The 27,304-nt window shown below is 38.4% G+C and overlaps 1 protein-coding gene across 1 annotated transcript; it reads right to left on the minus strand.

Annotated features, from left to right (window-relative positions):
* Nucleotides 1-6,281: 6,281 nt before the first annotated feature.
* On the minus strand, nucleotides 6,282-25,881 carry LOC139729407 (microcephalin-like). Its single transcript, XM_071640335.1, has 16 exons — nucleotides 25,819-25,881; nucleotides 25,339-25,468; nucleotides 24,412-24,497; nucleotides 21,272-21,390; nucleotides 19,551-19,638; nucleotides 18,940-19,098; nucleotides 18,018-18,129; nucleotides 15,971-16,927; nucleotides 14,605-14,745; nucleotides 13,558-13,686; nucleotides 12,758-12,828; nucleotides 11,561-11,598; nucleotides 9,657-9,819; nucleotides 8,250-8,327; nucleotides 7,280-7,526; nucleotides 6,282-6,334 (listed from the first exon to the last, which is right to left on the minus strand). Exons 1-16 carry the CDS (start codon nucleotides 25,879-25,881, stop codon nucleotides 6,282-6,284), a joined length of 2,634 nt encoding a protein of 877 aa, XP_071496436.1.
* Between the last annotated feature and the right edge of the window lie 1,423 nt (nucleotides 25,882-27,304).

The raw sequence follows: 27,304 nt of genomic DNA on the forward strand, positions 1-27,304 counted from the left end.
TTTGTCTATCTAGCTGTGAGACAATTTGATTTAATCACGATATATTGTTATATTTCCAATCTTAATACAAGATTAATCAGAGGGAAAGTTATAAATGTTAAAGTGATTTACATGAGAAAAAAAAAAACACACACACTAACTTTGTGATATGTAAATAGCAAGCAAAACTTGATTCTATGTTTTTAACCTTTAGCCAAGACATTCCACCATGCTATGTTCATATCGCTGTTGCACATAATTTGTCATTATGACAAGGAAGACACGTTTCATTTAATACCGTAGCAGGTAGACATGCTTTTTGCACAGGGTTTTGTGTGGAGTTTTTGAAAACTACATGCTGGGACAGAAGAAAAGCTGACTTCTGAGGTAAACCACAGCAGCTTTGGCGACTGGAAACTGAGTCACTGTAGCATTGCTGTTGGGTGGCCGATCTCCACAGGATTTGCATAAAATGTACAGTGACAAATCGATTTAAGTGCAATATAGCACTTGATAGTGGGGAACAACAAAAAAAAAAAATACTGAAGTTTTGAAGGGCAACCTATTGAAAAAGGGGAGTGCAACTATCATTGGTGTTGGTATGTCGTTTTTTTCACTGCTGACCAACTTTAATGATGCCAGCTGTCACGAGTGTACATGCATAAGGTTTATTTTAAGGTGCATATATTCATTTCTAATCTTGCTCCTGTAACCAAAGTCTACTGCATGTGGCAAATTTAATTTCTTTATTAATGACTCAAGCAGTGTGAAGGCTTTCTCATTCTACTGGCACAATGATGTACTGAACCACTCTCAGTTTAAAAAGATGATGATAAAGGGGAATTCCCCTTTTTATAGATGATAGTAATTCCCACCTTTTGTCGTATTACCTCCTTTGCGATCTAGATTACATTCGTGTCCAAAAAATGTAAATGAATTTAATGCAATTTTCATACCTGTCCATGCAAAAAGTCATGAATGATTTTCTCTTCTCTAGAATCCTATCACCATCTGTGATCACCTTCTTTATGTGTGTTTTGTAGTTGCAATATTGTCCAAGGTGTCAAGTTTCATTAGAATGAACAAGATTGAAAGCAAAAGATGTGTACTCAACTCATATCTGTGATTTATAGTGGATAACAGATGCTTTAAGATTTATCTTGGGTGCATACTGCTCTGCTTTATTTCATTTCATTGTACTAAAGGATTACATTTATTCACAAATGGATGAAGATAGAGTAAGGTTCTCAGAAATGGCACAATTATACAAAGCCATGATGAATATAATTCATCTTTTGTTATCACTAAAGTAAGTAGTTAAATTTGGTTTCAGAATATATTAATGCTGCTTGTACATTTTGGAGTTTTAATACCACAGTGCTTACAAATGTATCATCGTGTTGTGTTTCAGTGACTAACTAGTGGCGTGACATTTTTGTATGATAGCATAAGAGTACTTTTTTATACCAATAATCATGTTGAAATACACTGTAGATACAATCATTATAGTACATGAGTACCTGTTGTAAATCTTATGTTTGTAGATTTATGGAAGGGGGTTTGCTGTGTGCTTGCGTACCAGTAATATTCCTTCATCTGTATGTTTGCGTGCTAATGATTTAGTGAATGCTGTTCATTTCAACATAGTATTAAGCCTAACTTATATCATCAGTACAATTTGTTTATCTCTTTGTTATCCATGTAATACCCATTTTCATGAAACAGACAAAAAAGAGAGGATGAATTATGTAAATATGAGAATATTCTAGAGGATGATAATGCATTGTGATGACAATGCCTCTCTCCTATGTGCCTGTCAGCATGCATGATAGCGAAACTAATATTAAAATGGCCATGTGGCTTTCATCTTGTTACAGCTAACTGACCTGGAAAAGAGGTGTTTGTTGTCTGTTGATGTTGGGAGTTTTGTCTGCTGATGATGGGAGTTTTGGTTTGTGTGGTGTGTATGCTGGATAATTACAGTGTACATTCTTGGCCTGGTCATCAAGCATATGAGGATTTCTGTTAGAGAATGATTTTAATTCTATTTTGTATGTGTGTATCCAAGTATGAAAACAACTGTAAAACCAGAAATATTTGTGGCGTGAAATTTTGTAAATCGGAGCCAACAGTCTTTTCTTTGTTTTTCTTTTCTGAAATTTTTATTCACTTGGAAATGTATTGTTTTACAGTAATGCAAACCATATATTTGTGAGCAGGAATTTGAAGAATCAGAAATTCTGGAGCGGTTTAATTCACAACCAAGAACTCACAGGGACAGAATGTTTAAGGGATGGCGTAGTATTGTCGACGCAAAAATTCAGCTTTTAACTTTATGTGAAATACCTCAGAAACTGCTTTATGAAATGTTAAAGAGCATACAATTTGAAGAGGAATTCAAAGTTGATTTGATGGAAATCAGTTTTGAAATGGCTGAGATATCCAAAAACAAAGTAAAACAGCAATTGTAACAAAAGTTGGGTCCCACCTTTTACGAGGATCGCTTTGTTTTGGATATCTCAGCCATTTCAAAACCAATTTTATCAAATAAAATTTAAATTCCTCCCAGAATAATGTTCTTTCATATTTCATAAGAGGTTTTTCATTATCTCAAAATCCTCATTAAAAAATGTTGGAAACCTGAAGCCCCATCTCAGCTGAAACTGTACCATTCATTTAAACAATTAATGTAACATAATCACTTTATTTACACACTTAAGCATACAGAGTTAGCAATTTCCTACCCTTGAGATGATGTACATGTACAGCACATTAACCTTTGTGTAATGACATCAACATTTTGTTAACGTTGCAACATGTACTTCTACTTCTCTTACATCCCTTTCATGGCACTAAGTTCAGTGGGAAGTGCAGTACAGTGTACAAGATAATGGTTTGTGTCTGTGGCAAGCTAAAAGGAAAAGCATCCAGTAAATTAGCCGTTGGGGTACAATGGTAAAAATTGGATGTCTTGCAAAAAAATTGTCCCTCTGTTTGATAAAACAGATGATGTACATGTCTTTGTGCATCAGTAGGAATAGCGTGCATGCGGTAACTATGGAATTACATCGAAACCCACTCGGCTTCGCCTCGTGGGTTCAACGTTCCATAGCAACCTTGTGCACACAAATGACCTCCTGATGCACTCAGACCTGTACATCATTTGTATAATTACTGTACAAGTTTAGTGTGTCTGAGCGTGCATGCATGTATGTACTGGCGTACATCCCGTCCTACTTTCAATATCTGGCTTCATCTCATCAACACTTGGAAATCTGCTCTCTTGTGACACAGAACCATACAAATAGCAATATGTAAAATGTTAGAAAAGGAATTTATTAAATTTATGTACAAGTCAATGTAATGATGCAAAAGACATAAAAAATTAAAATCTACAGTGGTGGAACAGAAAATGCTCATCCATTCTGTCCACAAAAACATAAAATAATAAAAACTGCAGCACGATTGAAACAATAAAAAATATACATGTAGATGGTACGATCAACTGCTATATCGTATAAAACTCCACAATCATGTAGGAGTACAATGCACATGTTCAAGCATGTAATATTAATGAAAGTAAATAAAATGGCGTTGGAAGAAGGTTCTGTACTCCTTTACTCGTTCATGTACAAAGTTTGACGTACACAGTTGTACCATCAAACTTGCCTAAATTGGCCTTGAAAAATAAAAGAAAAAAAATTGGTAAGTCAAGAAAAATTCTACCCTGCATGGACATAAATGTGTTACTGTATTTCTATTGTGAAAGTTGAAATTCACTTAATTTCTCCACTCTTTGGAATTTGACTTATGCAAGGTTGACTGTATTATGGAAATGAGGGCAACTACAGTTTATTGGGTGCCTTGCCCTGCCTTCACTGAATGGCAAAGAGAAGGCAAAAAAATGAGTTGACAAAAGCAAATGTGACCCGCTACAACAAAAGGATCCTAAAGTCACTGATGGCTGAGCTGAAAAAAAAAAATCGAATTTGAAGTCAGATCGTCAAAATCGGTCAAAACTTTTGGTTTTCTGTTTTTTACATAATTTTAAAGTCCAATGTATTGTCTATCATCTGCCGAAATTTCAAAGCTAAATGCGCAAAGGAAAGGCAAGAAAATAGCGTTTTTCTGGGCCATGATTTTCCGACTTTCAACGGAACAGAAACGTGTCCGAAGATTTGGATTTAGCGCCGCAGCTAGACTCCGCCCATAGCAACGAGGGAGTGATCTTATTGGTCAGTGCGTGGCATCCTGGTTACTGATTGGTCGTGTGTAGACCGCTGGCGCTAAGCTTGAATGAACATCGTGGAGGTTGCTAAGAGCATACCTTCTATTGTCAAGCGGTGAAAACTGTCTTGCCTCCCCTCTTGATCATGATAGCGTCAGAAGGAAAACTTTGATGGGAGTTTTCTCGAAACGCTGATTTCCTAAACCACTCGATATGCGCTAATAAAATCATCGATATCTCCGCAACAGAGTACTTTCATGAGTCATGTTATATATGAAATTGAAGTGGAAGAGCAAGGGAATATTAAATATCATGACATTTTCAGAAAATTGTCCTCCCGACTTTCGGATCCTATTGTTGTAGCGGGTCACAAATTGCAAACACCAAAATTATGACAGCATCTCTCATAACTGGTAGAAATGTACACATACAATTGTACAGTGATTTTTTTTGGCAAAAAATATACAATTATGCAATAAAAAAGAGTGCATTATAAGTGGACACCATGAGGTTCGGTAGGGCTACTTTGTATAGTATAGTTGAGTGACCGGTGCCTCATCACAGTTAATGTTTATGCATGTTTAAATCCCATTTCGTTACTGAAATTCTATGAAATCCCACTCACATACAGGAAAAATACTGAAGATTCCAACAGAACCACAAGTTCACTGATTGATACCAGAAATTTGCAGCTATGACCATCAAATGCGAATGATGCGGAATAGTTGTGCACTAAGGAAGGAGCCCACACGTCGTCACCCCGCGATCCCATAGACAAAGCACATAAAAGACATGTGCGGGTGACAGTAATGATGCTCCCATGAACAAAGCACGTAAAAGACATGTGCGGGTAACTATGATGATACTTATAACACATATTACTCAAATGAATTTGAGATTTTCAGGAAAAACTGTTCGGTTTTCACCACAGTTTGCTTGGTTGTGGTAACCCTGCCAAGTTTCAAGCGTACTGAACACAGTCACAGGCATAAATTTTTGTTCAGTGTGCTTGTAACAATCTTTAGCAGGGTGACGGCATCAGGGCCCCTGACAAGGTGCAGGCACCTCACTACACTCCAATGGCAAGGCCAGAGTGATATTAGTACACAGACAAAATGCATGCTCTTATAAATACAGCTCAAATGCTCTCAATTTGAAATACATGTACATGTAGTACAATGCACCGACGTGCTGATCATATCTTTCATCCTAAAAAACACTGTATTGTACATGTATGTGTCCAACATGGTTTACAACAAGGAGAATCACTGATATGCATGTGTAAAATGGCAAGCTACTACCAAATCTATTTGTATCCACCAGACTTACCAAGTCTCACACCTACAGCGTGAGTCTCACTTCCCAGCAACCCATCTCACGCTCATTCACCCAGCAATAATTTTCTCACGCCTCCCACAAAGAAGAAGAGGAAAAAATGTCACGCAGGTAGATCAGTAATAAGCATTAGATGAAAAAAACCCACATATTCTGAACTGAGTAGAAAAGGTAAACTTTTTCCTTATTCTTTTTGTTGGCTATAGTAGGTGCATAGCTATTACACCTAGATGGCTGCATCTTACAAATATTTTCCTTTCTACACAAATAATCCAAGGAGATATCTAAAAACTACGCCTTATAACTGATGTCAGTCATACCTCCAGACTCATTCACCCTTGACCATAATTTTGGCCAAAAAATGCTCAAAATGATGTTTTGCAGGCCATCTTCCACAAAACAATAGATGAGGTTTATGCAAGTAAAAATTACATTATATGAAAGTGTGCGCCAAATTGCTCAATAATTTCTAGTTCCAAAATGAAGAAGCTAAATCAGTTTGTCACTCTCACCCAGTTTTATAGAAACTTGGCATCACTGATCCACATCTGACCACTAGATGTGCAGTGGTCTGACCAGGGCCATGAGAGAACTGTAAATCAAGACCAAAGAGGGCGCTATACCCCTTTAGTTACAGTTACTCTTCAAGTCTGTGCTCCTTTTGTTTTTCTGCGTGTCTCTCCATTCAGAGAGGTCAAAAAAGTTTACCACACATGCTTCGCCTCATCAGCTCATGTCTTCATTTCATTTCATATAGTTTCCATGGCAACTGTTGGTATCTGGTGATGCAGTCTGCAGTGAAAAGAATCAGAAAGAAATCTGAGATGAAACTAAGCACACAAAAAAGTGATGGGTAAATTCATTAGAGTATTCATATTGTATACAGTGATGAATGTTCTGCAAAGGTTATGGTCAAACATTACATAGCCACTCTCAACTATTAGGCCCTACATTTCTTTGTAAGGTTTGTTTTCCGATGTGGCAAGAGCAAACACAGTTCTAGATTTTATTTTGACCTAATCTCCACCTCACAAATAAGAAAAAGGAAAAAGTAAGACATTCATTTTCAAGTTTATCCATCTGGAGGCTGCTCTACTTACAGGTACTGTAAAAGTGGAAATTTTCGCTTGAGCAACTTAAAATGAATTTCGCATGTTTTTAATTCCGCGAATCATAACATTAACCCGTTGAGGATGAGTCCCGAGTATACTCAGGCAAGCGTCTATGGGAAATGCGTGTTGTAGAAAAATCAAACCGTCCTCAACGGGTCAACTGATATTACATATAACAAGCACAATATCTACATGGATTTATTTTTACACTAGTTTCTGGTCACTGAAATTGCAAAAATTTCCATATCCTGCATATTTTCACTTTCACCATTCATCAACTTGCAATTAACTTCATTTTGGTTTGGAAGCAAAGAGTATAGCTATCTTTCAAAATTAAATCAAATGATAAGTGTATGCTTTGCTCCAGAGGAGCACTAGTCTCCCCAAAGACTAATTGATTTATTGATCCAAACAAAGCCCAATTATTGACACAGTAAAAGAGAACGTGGATTTACAGCTCGCTAACAAAGTCAATACATTTTCTCTAATAGAGAACCTGCACCATACAAACTACCGAAATGAGAAAAGAGAAAAAAGATGAAACAACAGGGGGGGGGGGGGGGGGGGGGGCGAGGAGTTTGCAAATAACAACTAGAACAAGGACAGAGGAGTGTCGCACACTGACCTAGGATCCACTTTTCAGACACAGCTGGTGTTGATCCCCTCTTGCTCCTGCTCCCAATACACATTGATGCCTCTGAGACTCTCCTCGTGACGTGTCCACCGCACACTTCAATCAACTCTGTCAGCCTCTCCCTCGGGGGACTGCTCTCCGGAGCGACATAGAGGGCGCTGTGCGAAGAGAAGAGGTCGGTTGGCCTGCCGTCGGATGGGCCGCTTGCATCCTGCTGCTCATGGGCCAGCCTGGATACCTGATGTTGGTGACAGATACAATTTGAATGATTAGGCCTACGTGTATCAATGTGTTTGGCAATAACCTACAGAGAGATTTTATTAACTTGCATTCAATTAATTTCTCCCAAACATGACCATGACTAAAAAGTTTGCCGATGAAAAAACAAAAAGAAACATGCAAACAACACAAAATCAGGTGTAAAAAAAAAAAAGTCAATTTCTATACAGGGATAGGAGGACAATGGTACAATTTATCCATGCACAAATTGTTATGAACATCCACGCTGAACTTGAATGCAAAAACACACAAAAAAATAAAAACAAATATTTGCTGAATGGCAAGCAACACTATCGTGTGCGTTTGACAGCAGGTGGTTCATATCTCAACATGACAAGATCATAGCAAACTGAATTCAACTGAAATATAGATAACAGAAGAGTTAAAAAAAAAAACCATCAGACATTGCAATCATGGCTTATTTTTTTTTTTTTTTTTACGCTGAATGTATTTCAACTCTAACTCTGGAATAGCAATTTTGGCAAAATCACCTCTATATCATCATTGCACTAGAATTCATTAATTTTGCCCAAAATACCCACAGCAGGGTCTCTCTTGTAATAGCATAAAAAGGACTAATTGTTGTGGATTAGATTTAAACTCTATTTGTGAATTCCAATTATTATGCTTTAAAAATCAATACATGTTAGCAAACTGCATCTGGAGACATGAATAGACTGACCATTGCCCCTGGGAAGTGGTCACTCATCTCAAACCTCTCCTCTGGTAGCCAGGACCCTGCCTCCACTGACCGATACACCTGTGACATGTATACGAAAATATCAAAACACAGAGATTTCACCATAATACCCTAGTACATGTATTAAAAAAAAACGAAGAAAAAAAAGCAGCCACTATATTGTTACGAATATGGAGGAGCAGGAAACCACTGACCAGGGACCCACCTCCCTGCATTGACCATGCAGAACAATAAGTGCCTTGTTGTAGATGAAAACCACTCACCCTCCGCAGCGAATTCTCATGGGTCAATGTTTACATTCCACACGTGCCAAGCACGCCCCTCCATGTTGACACTTTCTAGGGTTTCTCCTCCTGGGATTTTTGGCATAACTCTACCTCATAAAGTACCAAGTAGGGCACATTCCATAACAAGTGGGTTTCCGTTCTAGACTGAATCTCTGATAAAATACACATTCCTTGCACATTCCGTAAATTCTGTCCATTCCTCGCATTACATCGTTTGGAATTTTATGTTGTGTATAGTCCACTAAAGAATTCTATGTTTTACCTAATATGAAGGTATACGCCCCAAATATTCTATGTTCCTCATAGTTTCCGCATAATTTGAATTGCCCGAATACCTTTTTAAGTTTAAAGAAATACATTGAGCATAAAGGTATAAATATCGATTGATCTGTCTAAGCAAGGGACTTAACTTTTTGGACTTCTGGCACTTTACTTCTTAAGAGGAGCGACTTCTTGAATCTAAGGACTTTAGCGAAAGTCGTCGTGTCATGCTGTTAGAGTAATTAGGCAAGTCCTGTCATAACTCATTTTGATCATGTACGTTTGTCAACGTGAAGTATATCTGCCAATAAAATAACAGTTTTTGCCCGGAACATACGCTCTTCCGATTGAACTATGTTGCAGCCCTCTCATCGTGATGGTGAATGAATTGTGTGAATGTACCTGATGCACCTTATATCTTACTAATTAACTCTCTTCCACTGCGGAAAATGTGCCTTTCTATTGGGGGTATCGTTCCCGCTCGGTAAACATCCTGCCACCCCCAGTAGTCAGTGCAACAACACCCATTTTCCCGCAACAATATATTTGTTACAAATGTATCTCCTCAGGGTTGTTGCTGTTTCTGGGAAAACACATTGGCAAATTTTCCTGCCACTGAATGTACCTGCCTCATAAACCTTTCAACTTATAATACGAGTAACCTCCTCCAAACGTAGCATTTCAAACCCTGAGGTTGCAACATACTCCATGTTCTCTATAAATTGGTTAGTCAGAGTACTCTGACGAAATATATCATCAAATTCATCTCTTGCATCCGACCGGAAAATGGGTAGATCAGATTGAATCAAAATCAATGCAAAAATCAATTTGAATAGCTCACCCAGTCCATGGACACCAGCCAACAGCCCCTAGCGATGGCCGACAGGACATTGAGGGTGCGTCTGTTCTCTCCCATCACCACGTGGGTCGTCGTCTCGCACACCATGTCCGTGACGGAGAAGCCGCCGAGCTCGTTGACCACAGATATCAGGACCTCCTGGTCACTGGTAACATAATTGCGGACACAGAGAAAACTATGTAAGGATAATCTTTGTTAAATTGATCTTGCATTTGTGACCGCGTATCACAAAACCGACAAAAAGTTGCGTGTGCCGATTTTACGGGAGGACTCAAAATATGGGCCAAGTTAACCAATCTTTATTGTTTCATATTTTCTGAAAGAGCAATTCTTCTTCTATGTTACTCTGAAATTTGGAATCATTAATCTGATGAGAAATTTTTGTTTGTTTGTTTGTTTTTTCAGTGTTTCTGGAATACCTACATGTATTCATAGAATTGTGTGATTAGGTATGGCTCAGAGGTCCCTTCTAATATCTAAAAAATCCTTTACACACTCTGCAATTTCAACTCCAAGAACTTTTGAAAGGATGATGTCTGTTTTCTGTTGACCTGAAAAAAAAAAGAATCTCATTTTGGGGCATTGAAGGCTCTCAGAGAATTGTGGGATGACTGGGTTAAAAAGCCTTTACACACTCTTCACTTTCAACTCTAATAACTTTTGAAGGGATAATGTGCCTGCTTTGAAAGTTAGGATTAGTCATGATTACACTGTGTTAAATAGAGGGTGCAAAATATCAGCTTAATCCGATAATCCCTTCATTGTGGCTGCTATAGAGTTTTACATCCTGCTTTTTGTCCCATTCATTGCATAGAGCACAGCTTGGTGAGATTTAGCACTTGAATAAACCCTAGACTTTAAAGCCTCTTTTCTCAGTAAACACTTTGCCTGAGTGAGTACTTTCTTTCCATTATTTTAATAGCGTGGTTAGGCAAGTCCACTTGTATTGAGGAAAACACCTGGGACAGTTCAAAGCTTAATAGCATCATCTCTTTCAGAATCTGCCCCTGAACAACAAATCCATGTCTGGATGGAGACTTTTTGGTGGTTTTGCGATGCAGGGTCACATTTATATTGGTATCTCATACTGACATCACCATGTTGTCAAAAGCAAGGCTCTTTTCATGACCATAGTATGGGTCATATTATATAATATAGCATAGACATATTGTAGACATGGGGTTAGAGGTCACTGAAGGACATTGCTCTTTGCAGCAAACTTCAAAACACTTTTCAACCAATCATTTTCCTCTGGCTCTGCAGCAACATTCCTAGGTTCCATTACAAATCATGAATCAATTCCCATTTTCTGCATTTGACTTAAATAATTTAACCCGTTGAGGACGAGTCCCGAGTATACTTGGGCAAGGGTCTATGGGAAATGCGTGTTGTAGCAAAATCAGTCTGTTCTCAACAGGTTAAAAACAATATTATCAGTAGAATTGAAGGATTGTCAGTAGAATTGAAGGATTGTGAAGTCAGAACATGATTTCCCCTGATGACATACCCAGATTATTTCATTTATAATGCGCACATAGTGATATGTTTACCCTCTCTGGGCAATTCTCTTGACCAATTCTATGCAGTGAATGGACTTTCATACAGAATACCGGTAACCATTAGACCTTGGCACCCTGCTCCCTCAAAGCCATGTCTTGCATCAGCATACTACTGTACTTGCTCAACAGAAAAGTGACTGAAAATTATCAGCATCATTCTATGTATTGATCATAAATGTATACATAATACAAATATACCTCACTCATAATTTTCATAAATATGTTTGAGAAAACAAGGTCTTGAAGATATCAACATGCATAACCTTGCCAGTTCTAACAATGATATAAAGATTGACTATGCAAACCACTGAATATCAGGGCACTCACCTTCTGTGTAAGCTGGTCATTACTAATGTTGACTTTTTCTGCAAGAAAAACAGAAACACATGGTGGAGAAAGATATGAAATTGTCCGACACAAAAAATTAGCAAACATTCTACTTGTGTAGACATTAAAATAATGTACAGTGTATGCTGATGGTAAAGATCTGAAAAAAGTCTTGACTTTGCGCTAAATATCAACCTGTTGAGGACGAATCCCGGGCAGGTGTCTATGGGAAATATGAGTCGTAGCAAAATCAAACCGTCCTCAACGGGTTAAATTGTCTGCAATAAGCTACGAACAGCACACAACCACTCAAATTAACCAGTTTAACTTCAACAGTTTGTTTGATTTAGTCTTCACAAACACTCTCCCCAGACCCTGACATTTTAAAGTGTAATCATGTTAAAGGGTGTGTACAGTTCTGGTCGAGGTGAGAATTTAGCTTTTAACGTTTTGTGAGATATTCAGAAACCACTCTATAAGATGTCAAAGAACATGCAATTCTAAGGGGTATCAAAAGTTTATTTGATGAAAATGGGTTTTGAAATGGCTGAGATATCCCAAAACATGGTGAAACAAAGAGATCCTAATAAAGTTGTGGCATGTCGCCTTTTATTATTAGCACTTTTTGGGATATCTCAGCCATTTGAAAACCAATTTTCATCAAATAAACGTTGAATCCTTCTTAAAATTACATGCTCTTTCATATTTCATAAAAGGCTTTTCATTATCTCACTTAGGAATGTTCAAAACATGAATCCCCACCTCAACCAGTACTGTACAGTCCCTTTAAGTTGCAGCTACTGTAAAATCAGAAATCTATAAGTGCATTTTAAAAATTTCAAAAATTTCGCGAAAGCCAAGATTCACGAAAATAAAAACGCATGAGAAAATTCTTGTTTAGACTACATTACCATGAATCATTTTGCATTGAATGCCAGTGGCAATTCGTGAAGATTTCAAGCCAAATAAAAAAGGCTGTCCACTCCAATTTGCGAAATATTATTATCAATATCAAATATTATCAATATATGTCGCAAATGTCATAAGAATCAGGTTTAACTTCAAGACATCAAGATTATATAATTAAATAAAATTGTTTTGTTTTGTTTCTGCACAAAGAACACCAATTTGATTTTTTCCATTTCAATATCTATCAGTCAACTGGAGAAGTCTGAATCAAAATGTTCCCTGTCTCACCTTTCTACCTTCCTCCACTATCTTCACCTTCTTCCTCTTCTTGGCCTTGTCTTGTTCTGGCTGAGCATCACCTTCATTATGGTTATCATGACAAATCAATCAGTTTCATCAAAACATGATGCAGTAGACTAGATATCAGATGTACATAAAAATGCTAATCTTCATCAGTGGCATATATTGCAAACAAATAGACATTGAAAAGGCCTCTCATCAACAACATAACATGTACCTGTAGTTCAACAGAAGACACGCAGCCAAACTTGCTGGTTTACTAGTAATTTAAAACTTGATATATAATTTCCCTGAGAACCCAGTTTACAGGCTTTTCCAGCCACCTAAGCAAACTTCATGCATTTCAATAGATTTCATATATTAGTCATTGCTACATCAGCAAAGCTTTCTGGCTCTTTGACTATTGGTACTCCATAAAATCCTTGAGCTTTTCCCTATCTCAGTTTCAGTTGCAAAATGTTATTCCCTTCACATACTTTGCTATGACATGGGCATACAAACAGGCTTGTTCTAAAACTAAACAAAACTGAAGCATCTACGCAAATGACAGAATCTGTGTGAATAAGATACAATACTTTTTCCAAAGCGTCGTAAGTTTGCAGCACTGCCCAACGTGTCATCTAGATTGCAGTGACAATATGAAGAAACAAACAAAAGGTCTTACATATTTTGTATCTAGCAATGTTGATGTCAAGACTTACCTCACCAGACACAAAGCTTTTAATCTTTATCCAATTTGACCTCTTCTTTTTTTTTAATGAACATTCAAGTTGAGTTTATGCTTTTACCTTTGTCGCGTTTGTCCACCTGTTCATCATCATTGGAAGAAGCCCAAGAAGTGGACAAAATGCTGCTTTCACTGCCTTGCCTGGCATTCTTCCTCCCTGCCTTCTTGGTAGCTGACAGCTTTTTGGCTCCTAGGGAGTGATAGTCCATTAAATCGGAAATAAGCAATCTGGAGGTCTCGGGATTGAATTCCGATGGAATCCCATTTTCTTTGCTGACTTTTCCACTAATAAATCAGAAATAATACGCCTTTTTATAAAGCATGTACACACAAGCACAGTATACACAATATCTGAAAGTGTTTTTACTTTAGTCTTCTCAGTGAATTTTGAGTCGACTGGTATTTGTGAAATTAACAACTTGCAAATATATTTCCTCCAAGAGCACGAATGCACCAAAAATCGTGGTGGAAATCACTAATACTTTTCATTAGAAAAGGGATAATTCTTTATTTCTCATCTTTCATTCCAGTTCTCAATCCCACATTAAAACCACTCAAGAAATTGTCATATAAGTCCCAAAATGTACGGCATAAAAGTGGTATTCTTCCTCAGGAAGTGATGGTACCTGTAATTAAGTTGTACATGTTTAAACATGCCTTTGAAAGAATATACCATGGACAGATGCACAGTTTTGGATATAGGTTTTGGTATGATTGAGAGAGTTGGAAACTTCAGAAAATGCAGTTTTGGGTTTCTTCATATAAAATCATGCATACATTGTAACATCAAACTGCAGGCACACCATTGATTGCCAATGCCTTTCTATTGTTCGTTTCTAATGCGAAATACCCTGCCTATTGATATTACATGCTGATAGAAGCACTTAATTTTAGAAAGAAGTGAAATAAAAAGTGAGCTGCAATATTTTCACAATGATATAGCTGATGCCAAGTGTTGTATGATTTAAAATCAACATTCACAACAGTCAGATGATCATGACCCAGTGCTAACCATGGATGATGTTTGTTGGAAACTGAGTGTAATTGCACACGAGGGCTTCTACTATTGCCATTTCATTGCATTTGATGCCAGGGCATACATCTGTACCTGTCATTTTGAATTCTTCAATGCTTGGTCTGTTGTGGTTGTCCAATGATGAGAGTACAGATGACCTGCTCAGGTCTGTCGACAAGGCAGATGAGAGTTCCACTTTACATTCCTGGAGACTAGCTGGTTGGCAGTTTTCATCTTTAATGGCAAAGGAAAACATATAACATCAGAGTAAGAATCAGTATCTCAAGAGATTTGTCATTGGAAATCAAAAGATTTTACAACCATGAACAAATAATCCTTTCGTCTTCTAGTTGCTTTCTTTTTGACAAGAATAAACCTAGGCAGAAGGGTCTCTGACATAAAACTTAGTGCTCTTGGAACCTCTGTGAAGTATTAAATTCTCCTATGACAAACACAAATATTTCATATAAAATCTATGGATACTCACGGAGAACAATGGGGCATTAGAACACATTGTGGAACAGAAGGTATAAAACAATGTTTGGTGCACATACAGCAATAATCTAAGTATTGGACAGAAGTGAAAAGTTTGAATTTATCTTGTTTTGGCCGAGGGATTTTATCATTTCATTATGAGATGGCACTTCATATGGATCGATTCAAAGTTGCATGTACACTTGTATGTCTATGATATTAAAAGATGAAGTCTTGGTGCTGCCTGTGCGTTCTTTAGGCGTTTTCACATCAGCCCGATGTTTTGAAATAGCGCGCTATTTTCTTACTTTCTGACGAAATAGCGCACTATTTGATAATGTGAATACAAATTAGCGCGCTAATTTCATCGCTCTGATCGAGAAAATTTCTCGAGTCCAACTCGGGAAATTTCCGAAATAGCGGGATAATTTGCGAACTAGCGCGCTATTTGATACTGTGAAATCGCCTCAAGAATTAGCGCGATGCATCCCATCATGCCTAGCGTGAAAACAACAATGCCTAGCGTGGAAACAACGTGAACACCATGGCAGTGAGCAGAAGAAATGAACAGTTCCTTCTCTTCACAAATTCGAAGAATCGTTCATGATTCCTCTCCTCACGGCGTCTTCTCTTTCGCATCATAATATTAAGCAGGGTTTCGTCAACTTCCATGAGCGATGAATACAATAAAACACAAAACTGAACAAATCTAGAGCAGGAAATCAGCGAGATCAGAACAGCTAATAAACAAAACGTGCGTGTAGTGTAATCGATCAATCGGTTGAGGCAACTCGCACACAAAAATGGCGATCACGCGGGTACTGTTTGCGCATGCTCAGCTGTCGAATTAGCTCGAAAAAATTTTGGGCTAATTCTCTTTGGGCTGATGTGAATAGGAAATGAAATAGCGCACTAATTTGCGATGGCGAAAAATATCTCGAGCTTGGATTTTTATCGGGCTGATGTGAAAACGCCTATAGTGTACCTTTGGTTTCAGCTTGAGTAGGTCCCGAAAGCCTGCATGGCCATTTTCCTCCTTTGGAAGAGGTGGCTTTGTTACCCTCCTCCTCTTCCTTTGTGTACTCTTTGTTGTGGAGTGGGTACTCTTCTGGTGGTTGCAGTGAGACACCGTCAATGTCCAACATCTGTGGCTGGGAGGACAGAAGCTTGCGCTTCTTACTTGCTGGCCCCTGAGGAACATCTTCAGCAATCTGGGACTGCCTGTCTGCACGTTCCTTGCTGTAATTGCCATCGGTGGGAGCAAGTGAATTATTCCTCGGCGAGTCAGATGATGCCGCCGCTGAAGATGATGTTGTTGACTTTTGCTCAGCACTTGGAGGCTCATCCCCAAAATTTCCATCACGTTTCTTTTTCTGACTCTTCCTAGATCCCTGCCCCCTTGGTTTGGTTCCACTGCCACTTTTCCTTGATGGAGTGCCCACAGAGGTCTTCCTCTTGTGACCACGCCCCTTTTTGGTATCACGTTCATCTGGGACAAGAACTTTCCTGTCAGTACCATCATCATCTGCCACCAGAGAGGATGGTTTCATCACGCAGAGATCCTCTCTCTCTTCAGGCCGTCTCTCCTCCTCTACAGTGGAGTCCTCATCTTTGAGAGCTTTCTCAGCATCACCATCATCCACTTTCTCCTCGCTGCCGCCCCTCGTCTTGGAAGCTCCTCGCTTGTGAGATCGAGGCGTTTCCCCGCTAGGACGCCCTCTGTGGATGCTAGCCACGGGACTGCCAGTGGATCGGTCCTCGACTTCTGAATCAGCCTGAACAGCTTGCCTCTTTCGCGTCGTGGGGCCAGATTTGTGGAGTCTCACGCTGGTGCTCGGGGAGGGATTCAGGGAATTGGATTCTTCCATAAAGCACTGGAAGAGACGCTGCTGAAGGGGAGTTGAAGGAGAGATTCTGGGCGAGTCTGTGATCGACAGACGTCCTGAAACATAACAATGAATACAGAATGTCATCACAAATCATAATAAAAAGATTTTCTCATTTGCAGCCAATTAAAAATCTATAATCAGTACTAATTTTTCATACATGACTGCCTTTCAAAACTGAATTTGCACACACAAAAATAAACTGAACAAAAAGAAAAAAAAATGACTATCGCACATAGGTCCATATTTCATGAGATATGGGAAAATACTGGTCTATTGTTTTGACCAATTCTGGGATTATAATAATAACACCATGTAGGTAGAATTTTTCACTTTGAAAATAAGAAGACCTCTACAGCATTTTTTTTTTTTTTTTTGAGGTAGATAAAGACTGAAAATGTTTGTTCTTCATTAAACTGTTGCTCACTCACAAGCACGCTGAAGTCTGCCCAGGAATTTAATCAACACACATAAATTACAACAAAACAAGATAAAAGATGAACATACACCCATTACTTTGAAAACTTAATGTCATAAAAACTTACACTTTTGTGATTGTGGTATTTCCACTTTCTATAGAATCTGAGCTTCCCATTAATACATTTTATATGTGTTATGTAGTTTGGCCCAGTTTATTTCAAAAGACCTACCTTGAATATGGTGTGTAAATAGGCCATCAAATTCACAGTTTTCAGAAAATGGACTTTGAAGTTAATGTGCGACAAACAGTTCAGATGACTAGGCATTAAAACGCCACAGGAAAAAAAAAAAAGCGAAAGCAACATGCTTTAGCCAACATGCTTTGGCAATCCAAGCCAAAATGTTTCATATTTCAAAACATCTGAACAGATTTTGAACCTCAAATAGGAGTCCTTGAAATTCCAAACTATTGGTCCTCAAGGGGTGAGCTCGAGCTCTCTCCTAATGCCAACTGTACCAAACCATACCCACTCCAAAGGAGCACTCAAACGCTCCAAAGTGTACCATACCGTAATGTACCGAGCCAAAAGAGGATGTGCTCCAAAAGGGTACCAAGTTATCTATATGATTATTTACTTCTTAACTACACACTCAGATGCATTGAAAAGAGAGAATGAAGCAAAATAAAGTTTCAGGCTTTCAAGGTTGATTACAAAATTGACTCACTGTGAGCAGAACCTTTATTCTTCTTTATGCTGTCAAGAAGATCAAGACAGGCCTTCATGCTTGATGGTGTTTCCGGGATGAGAGAAGGTGTGCGAGGTGTATCAAAGGTAGTCTGTGGGCAAGTGAAGTTCACATATGTATTTCATATAAACAATGCAGCCTGGTACCGTACTTAACATTGCATCTTGTACAGGGAAACCCTGTTACAACAAACCTGCTTATCATGAGGCACCATTTTTAAGGAGGTAAAATTTAGTGGTCCTGATTTTCCATCTCTGTATTCAGCTAGTCCCTTTTCAGTACAGTTGCAAGTCGAAGTCCTAACTTACCACTAACTTCAAGTATCAAATTCAAGGTTAACTAATTGTTACGCAAAGCACACAACTGCACACTCACATATAGTATTTAGGCATGGAACAAATAATTTCTCAAGAAAAGAGGAGAAAAAATCAAATACATTGTCAACAATATAAAAAGAAAAATAAATTATTATTTCAGTTCAGCTGTTAGTAAGTTGAACTGATGAAAATGGTGGGACCCCTATAAAACGGAAATGCCGGTAGAGAGCTGGTTTCCCCGGAAAAAAAGCAAAAAAAAAAAAAAAAAGCCAACAAAACAAAGTAAATAAAAAACAATACTACAGCAAAGGATTATCTGAGGACTGTCTGTGCAGTCAGCAAGCAATACTTGATGCTTGACGTAATAAACCCTTTTTAATTTGCAGTTTGTTAAAGCTACATCGGGATGGGATTGCACCGTGGCAAATGTGGTGCCATGGTGCACATGTGCAATATACTAGTATAAATAATCCTTATCAACATTAAATGGGGTTGTTACGATCACGTATTTAATATAAATACATGCTTCTCGCCAGAAATACAAGCGATGTTGCTGCAAGGAAAGTGTGTCAACAAAGACTTACAGGAGTCATCGGCTGGGTGTCTGCCACGAGCACACGGGGCTGGATGCTGATGGAGGCAGGAGATGGATGCTCATCTCTCCTCTTCCTCTTCCTAATCCCTCGATCCGAGCTTTTCTGGATGTCCTCCTCCACCGCCTTGGGCTGCATAGACTTCATCCTCTGGGAAATAAAATGGAAAGTTTGGATATACGTCCATCTACGTGTACCTGACATTAACTGGACTGTACAAATCCACAGGAGTACACAGAGTAAATAGAGTAAACAAGAGTCAATGTTTCTAGGTCATCATTGATTATTAACATCTCAGTGCAATGTATTACACAAACAGCAAGCCACGAAAGGCTACTGTAAAAGTGGAAATTTTCGCGTTGTTGAAATTTTTACCCATTTTGCGCAAACTGAAACAAGAGCGAAAATAAAAGCATGCAAATATTTTTGCTTGCCATATGCTCCAGCTTCTGCGGAATTAAAAACATGCGAAACTCCTCCTACCCGGCCGAGCACATAAAATTAGTCACACAAAAATATCCACTTTTACAGTACTTCTCATTGGAATCATCGACGAAGCCAGGTTGCATGATTGATACAACAATGAGTCGTGCTGTACAAACCTTTAACTTGATGGGCAGGGATTCCTTCTCATCCGGTGCATTAACAGGGAACAGTGATTCAGCGACATGCTCTTGATTCTGCTTGCAACTACAGAAACAAAAGTGAACAAACATTGTACAGTATCAGGTTCACACAATGGATCTGCACAGGAAAAAGAAAAAAAAATCTCAGTACTGTGTACACTAACAAATACAATATAGGGGCGGATCCAGGAATTCGGTAAAGGGGGGGGGGGGGGGCGTGACTAATATTTCTGGTGGCACTTCCGGGTTTCATTTCATTTTTTTTCCTTTTTATTTCTTTTGTTTTTCACGAAAAATAAAGGTGGGGGCGTGCGCCGGTTGCGCCCCCCTCTGGATCCGCCACTGCAATAGGTACAACTTGTACTTGCATGTGACTATCTACAAAACAAAAGTGAAATGCAAATCTATGTTTTACAGCCATAGGAACACTCACAAAAGCACTATCAAATAGCTCTGTGTCTATGAAGAACAGAAAGAACAACACATACACTTTGTAAACAACAACAAAAAACAAACAAACAAACAAACAAACAAACGAAAAAAACCCGTATGGTACATGATTCCTAAACGACTATTTTCTGGAGGGCATGAAAGGCAGTGAAGGGTCCATCTGATTATTGCTGAAAGCAACTGATAGAAATTATTGCAGAAACACTCATCTCCACAAACATGCACTTGTACGTATACAATGTACACACATAAAAACACAAATGGACGAGTAGTGGGCATGTACCATACTACACTGTATATTTGCAGTTTTTTATTTTAATGAATTTTGCGAGTTGACTGACATTTGAGAAATTCGATGGTGATGTGTATACACAAATATTGGATCCCATAAACACAAATACTTTACACTTTGTGTCCAAGATGGGAAATCACTTACTTTTCTCTCGCCAAGAACAATACAATTGTACTTCTTTCTCCTTCAATCGATGTGGCTTTCGATTTCAAATTCAGGCACTCAAGAAATTGTCTTATAAGTTCAGATTCACAAAGTATTATGCCCATGAAATAATATTGCATATACATGTATTTGGATACACTCAAAGTAAGAAATATATGTGACCGTGCATCACAAAACGAACAAAAAGTTGCACACACTGATTTCGTGTGAGGACTGAAAATAGGTGAAATGGTTCAACCTAGCCCATCTTGACTTTTTCATATTTTCTGAAAGAGCAAGTCTTCTTCTACATTATACCAAAATTTGGGATCATAAAATGGGCTTGAAAGTGTGTTTTTTAGCAGTTTATCTCGAACAGTTTTTGGTAGAATAGTGTGATCAGCATTAATTATGGACAGAATGTGTTAATTAGGCATGCTTAATCTCAGCTTAATCTGATAATCCCTTCATTTTTGTTACTCCGGCGATTTACGTCCTGTTTTTTGTCCCATTCATCGTACAGCTTGCACGGCTTGGTGAAGATTAAGCGCTTGAATAGACACTGTACTTCAGAGCCTCTTTTCTCATTTCACACTTTTCCTGAGTGTGTGCTTTCTTTCCAATATTTAGATAGGTTAGGAGAGTCCATTTGATTTGAGTTATACATCATTTTAAAGCATAGAGTCTGCTCTTTCAGAATATGCTCTTCACTAAAATTTCATATCTGGCGACTTTCTGTGTGTTCTGTGATGCAGGGTCACATTATGTGAGGCTTTATTGACTTCAGATCAGAAGTGGGATCTTTAAATACCTGTCAACCCACAGGACTGATACCAAGTTTATGCCTTTCTTGGTTGCTTTGTCTCTTGTTGATTTCTTCCCATCCTTCCAGATGACATGGGTGACATCATTGGTAAACTTTGTTGATACCTTGTGCATGGGTAGAATACAGAAAACAGGTTGATTAAACTCAACATGCCATAAAAGTGACAGCAAAAATAGGTTCTAAGGTATTCAATGCAGTATCTTTGGAGCAGAAAAGAGACAAATCAATCACAGAGAAGTAATGTCAACATTGCAAGATGAAGAGTTTTGTTACAAAACGAGTTAACTCCATTCTAGGTAAGTTGAGATATTTGCAATTGAAGCTGGTAGAAAAACAAAGAAAATAATATGGCATATTTAAATCATAATGTCAAGAGTATTCAGTGTTATGTAACCAGTGAGTATCACTCACTTATATGATTGACTTACTTTAAAAGGATTAAATGTGACCCGCTACAACAAAATGGTCCTAAAGTCACGCACGGTCAAAGACGTGAAAATCGAGTTTGAAGTCAGAGCATCAAAATTGGTTAAAACTTACGATTTTCTGAATTTGACATATTATTAGAGTCTGATATGTCGTCTATCATCTGTCGAAATTTTGAAGCAAAATGATGAAAGGAAAGACCAAAAAATTGCATTTTTCTGGGCCATGTTTTTTGGCGTTTCAACGAAGCACAAACTGGTTCGAACATTTGGATTGAGCGCCACAGATAGGCTCCGCCCCTAACAACGACCAGAGTGATCTCATTGGTCAGTTTGCTGCTTGCCGCTAACCGAAGCGTGAAGCTCGCACACTCCCCAGTCGACTGGTGTGTGGTGTCGGGGTGTGCTATGCCCAGCCGCTTCTCCTGGGGGGCGTTTCATCAACGAGTTCGTCGGAGTTTTCACCGACAAATTTGCTATCAGCCAATCAGACCAAGGATTTCATTAGCTTTTAACAGTTGTCAGTGTAAATCCTTGCGTCTGATTGGCTGATAGCAAATTTGTCGGTGAAAACTCCGACGAACTCATTGATGAAACGCCCCCCTGGAATCCTGGTCACTGATTGGTCGGTGAGGAGACCGCCGACGCTGTGTTTGAATGAGCATTGCGGGGGTTGCTAGGGCTTACCTTCTATTGTCCGGAGGTGAATACTGACTTGCCTGTGCCTTGGTCGTGATTGCATCGCAAGGAGAACTTTTAGGGCACTTTTCTCGAAACAGTGATTTCCCAGACGCGTCGACATGCTCTCTTTTAAACATCGATATCTCCGCAGCCGATTATTTTTATAAGATGTGTTATATATCAATTTAAAGCAGAAAGATTAGGGAATTGTGTCATGCAATTTTCAAATAATCGACCTCGCCCGACTTTAGGATCATTTTGTTGTAGCGGGTCACAAATACACTTGTACATGGCATCTTTAATAGCCCCTTTTGCAATCAAACTCTTCATATGTCAACAAACAACCAAATGGTTGCATTATAATCATCGTATCTTTGCAGTATAAAAATTTCAATGTGATCATTCCATGATTATTGCAATCTACCTACCATACATTGTACATTGTGAAATGAAACTACAAGTGTATTCTACAAGTTTCTTTATCTCATTCATTTGTTGTTGTTTCTAAAACACTAATGTGTTAACTCTTTATGCACCATGGTGTTAAATCGCTGTGTGCCACATTAACTTGAGACTGCAATGCAGGCATGCTTTGAGAGAACATTCTGTTTTTCAAATCCATTTCACTTTTCAGAGAAATTTTTATGTTAAACATACAATATGAGTACAGTTGCAGAGAAAATTCCAAGCTCTGCTTTGACATACATTTTGTGACAAATCTATGATTATCTTTCTTTCAAATGACCAGTAGCTACATTATTGTCTAGATCTGGGAGGCATGACTTTTGCACTCACAACTGTGAGAGAAAAGTAGAATTTACTTGAAAAACCCCTAGGAAACACCGCTTGACATTCAACCACCATGCGATGCAAGCTACATACATGTGAGAGGAATGGAATCAAAAGTGAAGCTTTCACTGTACTATGGCATTTGGCGATTCATTGATTGGTTTGGGCAGATTTGTGCATTTGAGCAAAATATGTGGGCACGTGTTGGCAGGCTGTCGACTGATTCTGGAGTGCAAAATGGAACATTAAGAATTAAATCAGCAAAAGAAAACAGTGGTATTTCTAATCATCAGGTACCAACTTAACCCAATGAGGATGGACTGATTTTGCTATAACACATATTTCCCATAGACAACCACCCGAGCATACTCGAGACTCTTCTTTAACGGGGTAGGTCACCTGTTACAAATTTATAGTGCTCTTCCATAAAGTTAGGACATAAACTATATGATGATCATGTCCTGGCGATACATGAATAATGATAGAACCTTATCAATTGATAATCACATGTAACACACTGGATGACTTTTATTGTAAGACTGCATAAACAAAGACTATTTTAAGCTTTATTTGAAACACAAAAATGTTGATTTCTCAAGAGTTATGTCAATACAGAAGGTTGGGGATTACCCCTTCCTATACTGTACCGTATGTCCCCCCCCCCCCAAAAAAAAAAAAAAAAATACAAGGGGATCCTCCACAATGATAACTTTAAAAATAGTGAATCAATCCAAATACGATTTCAGGGTGTGAAACAATAATTCATTGCCCACATCTTACAGAAAACCCCATTTGATTTGCTTCAGTAGTCAAAGAGAAATGAGGAATTTTGTAGAGCGTGTCAGGAATCTCTTCTCTCCGAGTTCTGTCTATTGTGTTTACACATTAATGTGCAGTTGTTCCAAAAGCATTCAAGTGCTAAACTTGGAAGAATCAGACTCATGACATACTTTACAACAAGCCATATTTCTCTGTGACCACTCAACCAAATTGAATGGGGTTTTCTGCAAAATAGAGCTAAGATGGTACATGTATGCTTTAAGACCCTGAAGTAGCATTTGGACAGTTTTAATCATATTGGGTGTTATCAATGCGAAAATCCGATTTTATTATTTTTGGGGGGGACATACACATGAGATGAAATGTATGACATCTCATGAAGATGTCTGGCATTGTACCCAGGCTGCAGGTCAAAACAATTAACTGCTGTCTCACCAGTACCAGATTTACCTTTGCTCCAAGAAGCTCCAGTTGTTTGGACACCCCTTTGGATCTATTCTCGGCTTTCGTGCGAACTTCCACATAGGCAAGGACATCTACAGTACAGTGGAAACAATTTACTCAATCTTCGGTTTATATGTCTATTAAATCATAGGAAACAGTAAAATTGGTGGCGACTCAAGCTAATATAAAAACAACTACAGGTATTATAAACTCTCTTTAGGCCTATAAAGAAGTCCTTGGGACCGGTAGTTTTTTTGTTGTTTTTTTTTTTTTGTTGTTATATTGAAACTTTGTTATAGCCGTACAGTAAAATGCATAAATATTATACACATGATAATTTGAGGACCTGAATTTTTACTTCACTGTAACGACAATTTTGTAGTAAACATGTCCCCTATAACAGGAGTGCAGAGCATGTTCAAAATTCAGATTGGTAGATTATATCATAAAAGAGATTTTTCATGCACACCTATAACATTTTGTCAGTAGATCTGATCTTGGAGTAAGTGAAGATGGCTGCTTAATATTTAAAACAAAAAACAACTTTTCTTTTCTTTGCACTGAAGTCAATGTGTGCTTGGTTTACAGATTGGCACACATGGTGGGGTGCTTTACCGTTTGCTGATTGACACAGATATTTGGATGACACTTGTCAAAGGACAGACTATACCTAATCTACCTTATTCTTATTGTGTCACTATGGATTTCTTGTTGGACTGGAAGGCACATTGCTCTACCTGAGTGGGTTTGGTAACTTTACAACTAGATCAAGTTTGGATGGATTACTGAATGCTGATGAAAAAGCATAGCAAGCAAAGGCCATTGCCTTAGCACATACTGTGAAAAGGATTAGGTATTCTTTATGTTTCTGTAAAAATTTACATGCTTTGATTATTTGTTCATTTACACCAACTATTGTATAATACTGTATACCTTTGAGTACTCTATCATCCACTGGCTGGGTGTCAGGCATGTCATTCACATCATCATCACTGTCAATCAACATCGCCTCGTCAGCATCCCTCTGGACTACCAAGGCCTCATGGCTGTCCTCTGCAGATTTCTGTGATTGCATAGAATATTCGAGAGAGATCCACACCACTGAACAACATGAGGAAGCATTTCTGTTTATAACTTGACACTTGCTTGACTTTACTCAGAATTAGGGTCTACTCAAACAAGGATCTACATTATATAAATAATCAATTGTTTAGACTTCTACATCTAGAATATTCTAATTCTTCAAACCAAGTTCAATCAGTTCTTAGAAGATTTTATAATTTATAAACCGATAAGGCAATAGCCATAGGCATAGGTATAGGACCTCACTTTAATAGTAAATTATTCTTGAGGTCCCCTGCTGTTCTGTGATGCAATAACATCCGAACAAGAATTTACGCTAGGTACATGTACTAGAAACTCTGCAGAGTCGTCAGTTGGTGTTGAGATCTGGTACTGGTAGGAGAGGGCAGTCATCGACAATGCAAAACTATGAATAGAATTCTAGTATTATTTAATGTAAATGGGATCCGGGATGGCGGGAACCAACACGCACGTAAGGCTCCTAGTGACCAACATACATGTATATACAGGTATGGTATCGGCCTGGTATTACCGCACAGCACGGTAATTCTGGACAGGCACATCTTTGTGTACTAAAGACATTCAAATTGCGCAGGACTTCATAGACTAGCCTCACAAAAGTGCTATACCCATGGGCTGATTAGTGCGTAATATATGTCCCCGCCGGAAGTAGCATTTAGTAGCAAAATGTACAATATAGGTAAAAAATCAAGGTCAAAGGTCAAAGAAGTCAAAGGTCAAAATTCTGTGTAGAAGTTTTGAAGCCCTCACATAGTGCCATCACATAAAGCAAACAGAATCGAAATCAGGTTAGAAATGGCGAAGGAGTAGCATTTTGTAGCCAATGTACAATATAGGTCAAAAATCAAGGTCAGAGGTCAAAGAAGTCAAAGGTCAAAATTCTGTGTAGAAGTTTTGAAGCCCTCACCTAGTTCCGTTTGCTTTATGTGATGGCACGTGCCATCACATAAAGCAAACGGAAGTGAAATTGGGTTAGAAATGGCAAAGGAGTAGCATTTTGTAGCAAAATGTACAATACAGGTCAAAAATCAAGGTCAAAGGTCAAAGAAGTCAAAGGTCAAAATTCTGTGTAGAAGTTTTGAAGCCCTCACCTAGTGCCATCACATATAAAGCAACGAAATCGAAATCGGGTTAGAAATGGCAAAGGAGTAGCATTTTGTAGCAAAATGTACAATATAGGTAAAAAAATCAAGGTCAAAGGTCAAAGAAGTCAAAGGTCAAAATTCTGTGTATATGTTTTGAAGCCCTCACCTAGTGCCATCACATAAAACAAACGGAATCGAAATCGGGTTAGAAATGGCGAAGGAGTAGCATTTTGTAGCCAATGTACAATATAGGTCAAAAATCAAGGTCAAAGGTCAAAGAAGTCAAAGGTCAAATTTCTGTGTAGAAGTTTTGAAGCCCTCACCTAATGCCATCACACAAAGCAAACGGAAGTGAAATCGGGTTAGAAATGGCGAAGGAGTAGCATTTTGAAGCAAAATGTACAATATAGGTCAAAGGTCAAGGTCAAAGGTCACAACTGAAATTCTGTTTAGAAGTTTCAAAGCTCCCATGTAGTGCTATCATATATCGCAAACAGAATCAAAATTGGCTCATAAATGACAGAGAAGTAGCAAATTGAACATTTTGATCACACACTGACGCACAGACGGACGGACGGACAGACGGACGGACACACTGACAAACACACACGTACGGAGCCCGTTTCATAGTCCCCTGCTCGAACTCGTTCGGCGGGGACAAAAATGTGACACAAAGATGTAAAAATGCTATCAAAGAAATTCACATTTCA

The sequence above is a fragment of the Diadema antillarum genome, unplaced genomic scaffold, assembly GCF_040938485.1.
Source record: "Diadema antillarum isolate AM-2024a unplaced genomic scaffold, OU_Dant_1.0 seq00000238_RagTag, whole genome shotgun sequence".
In the NCBI taxonomy this organism is placed as follows: Eukaryota; Metazoa; Echinodermata; class Echinoidea; order Diadematoida; family Diadematidae; genus Diadema; species Diadema antillarum.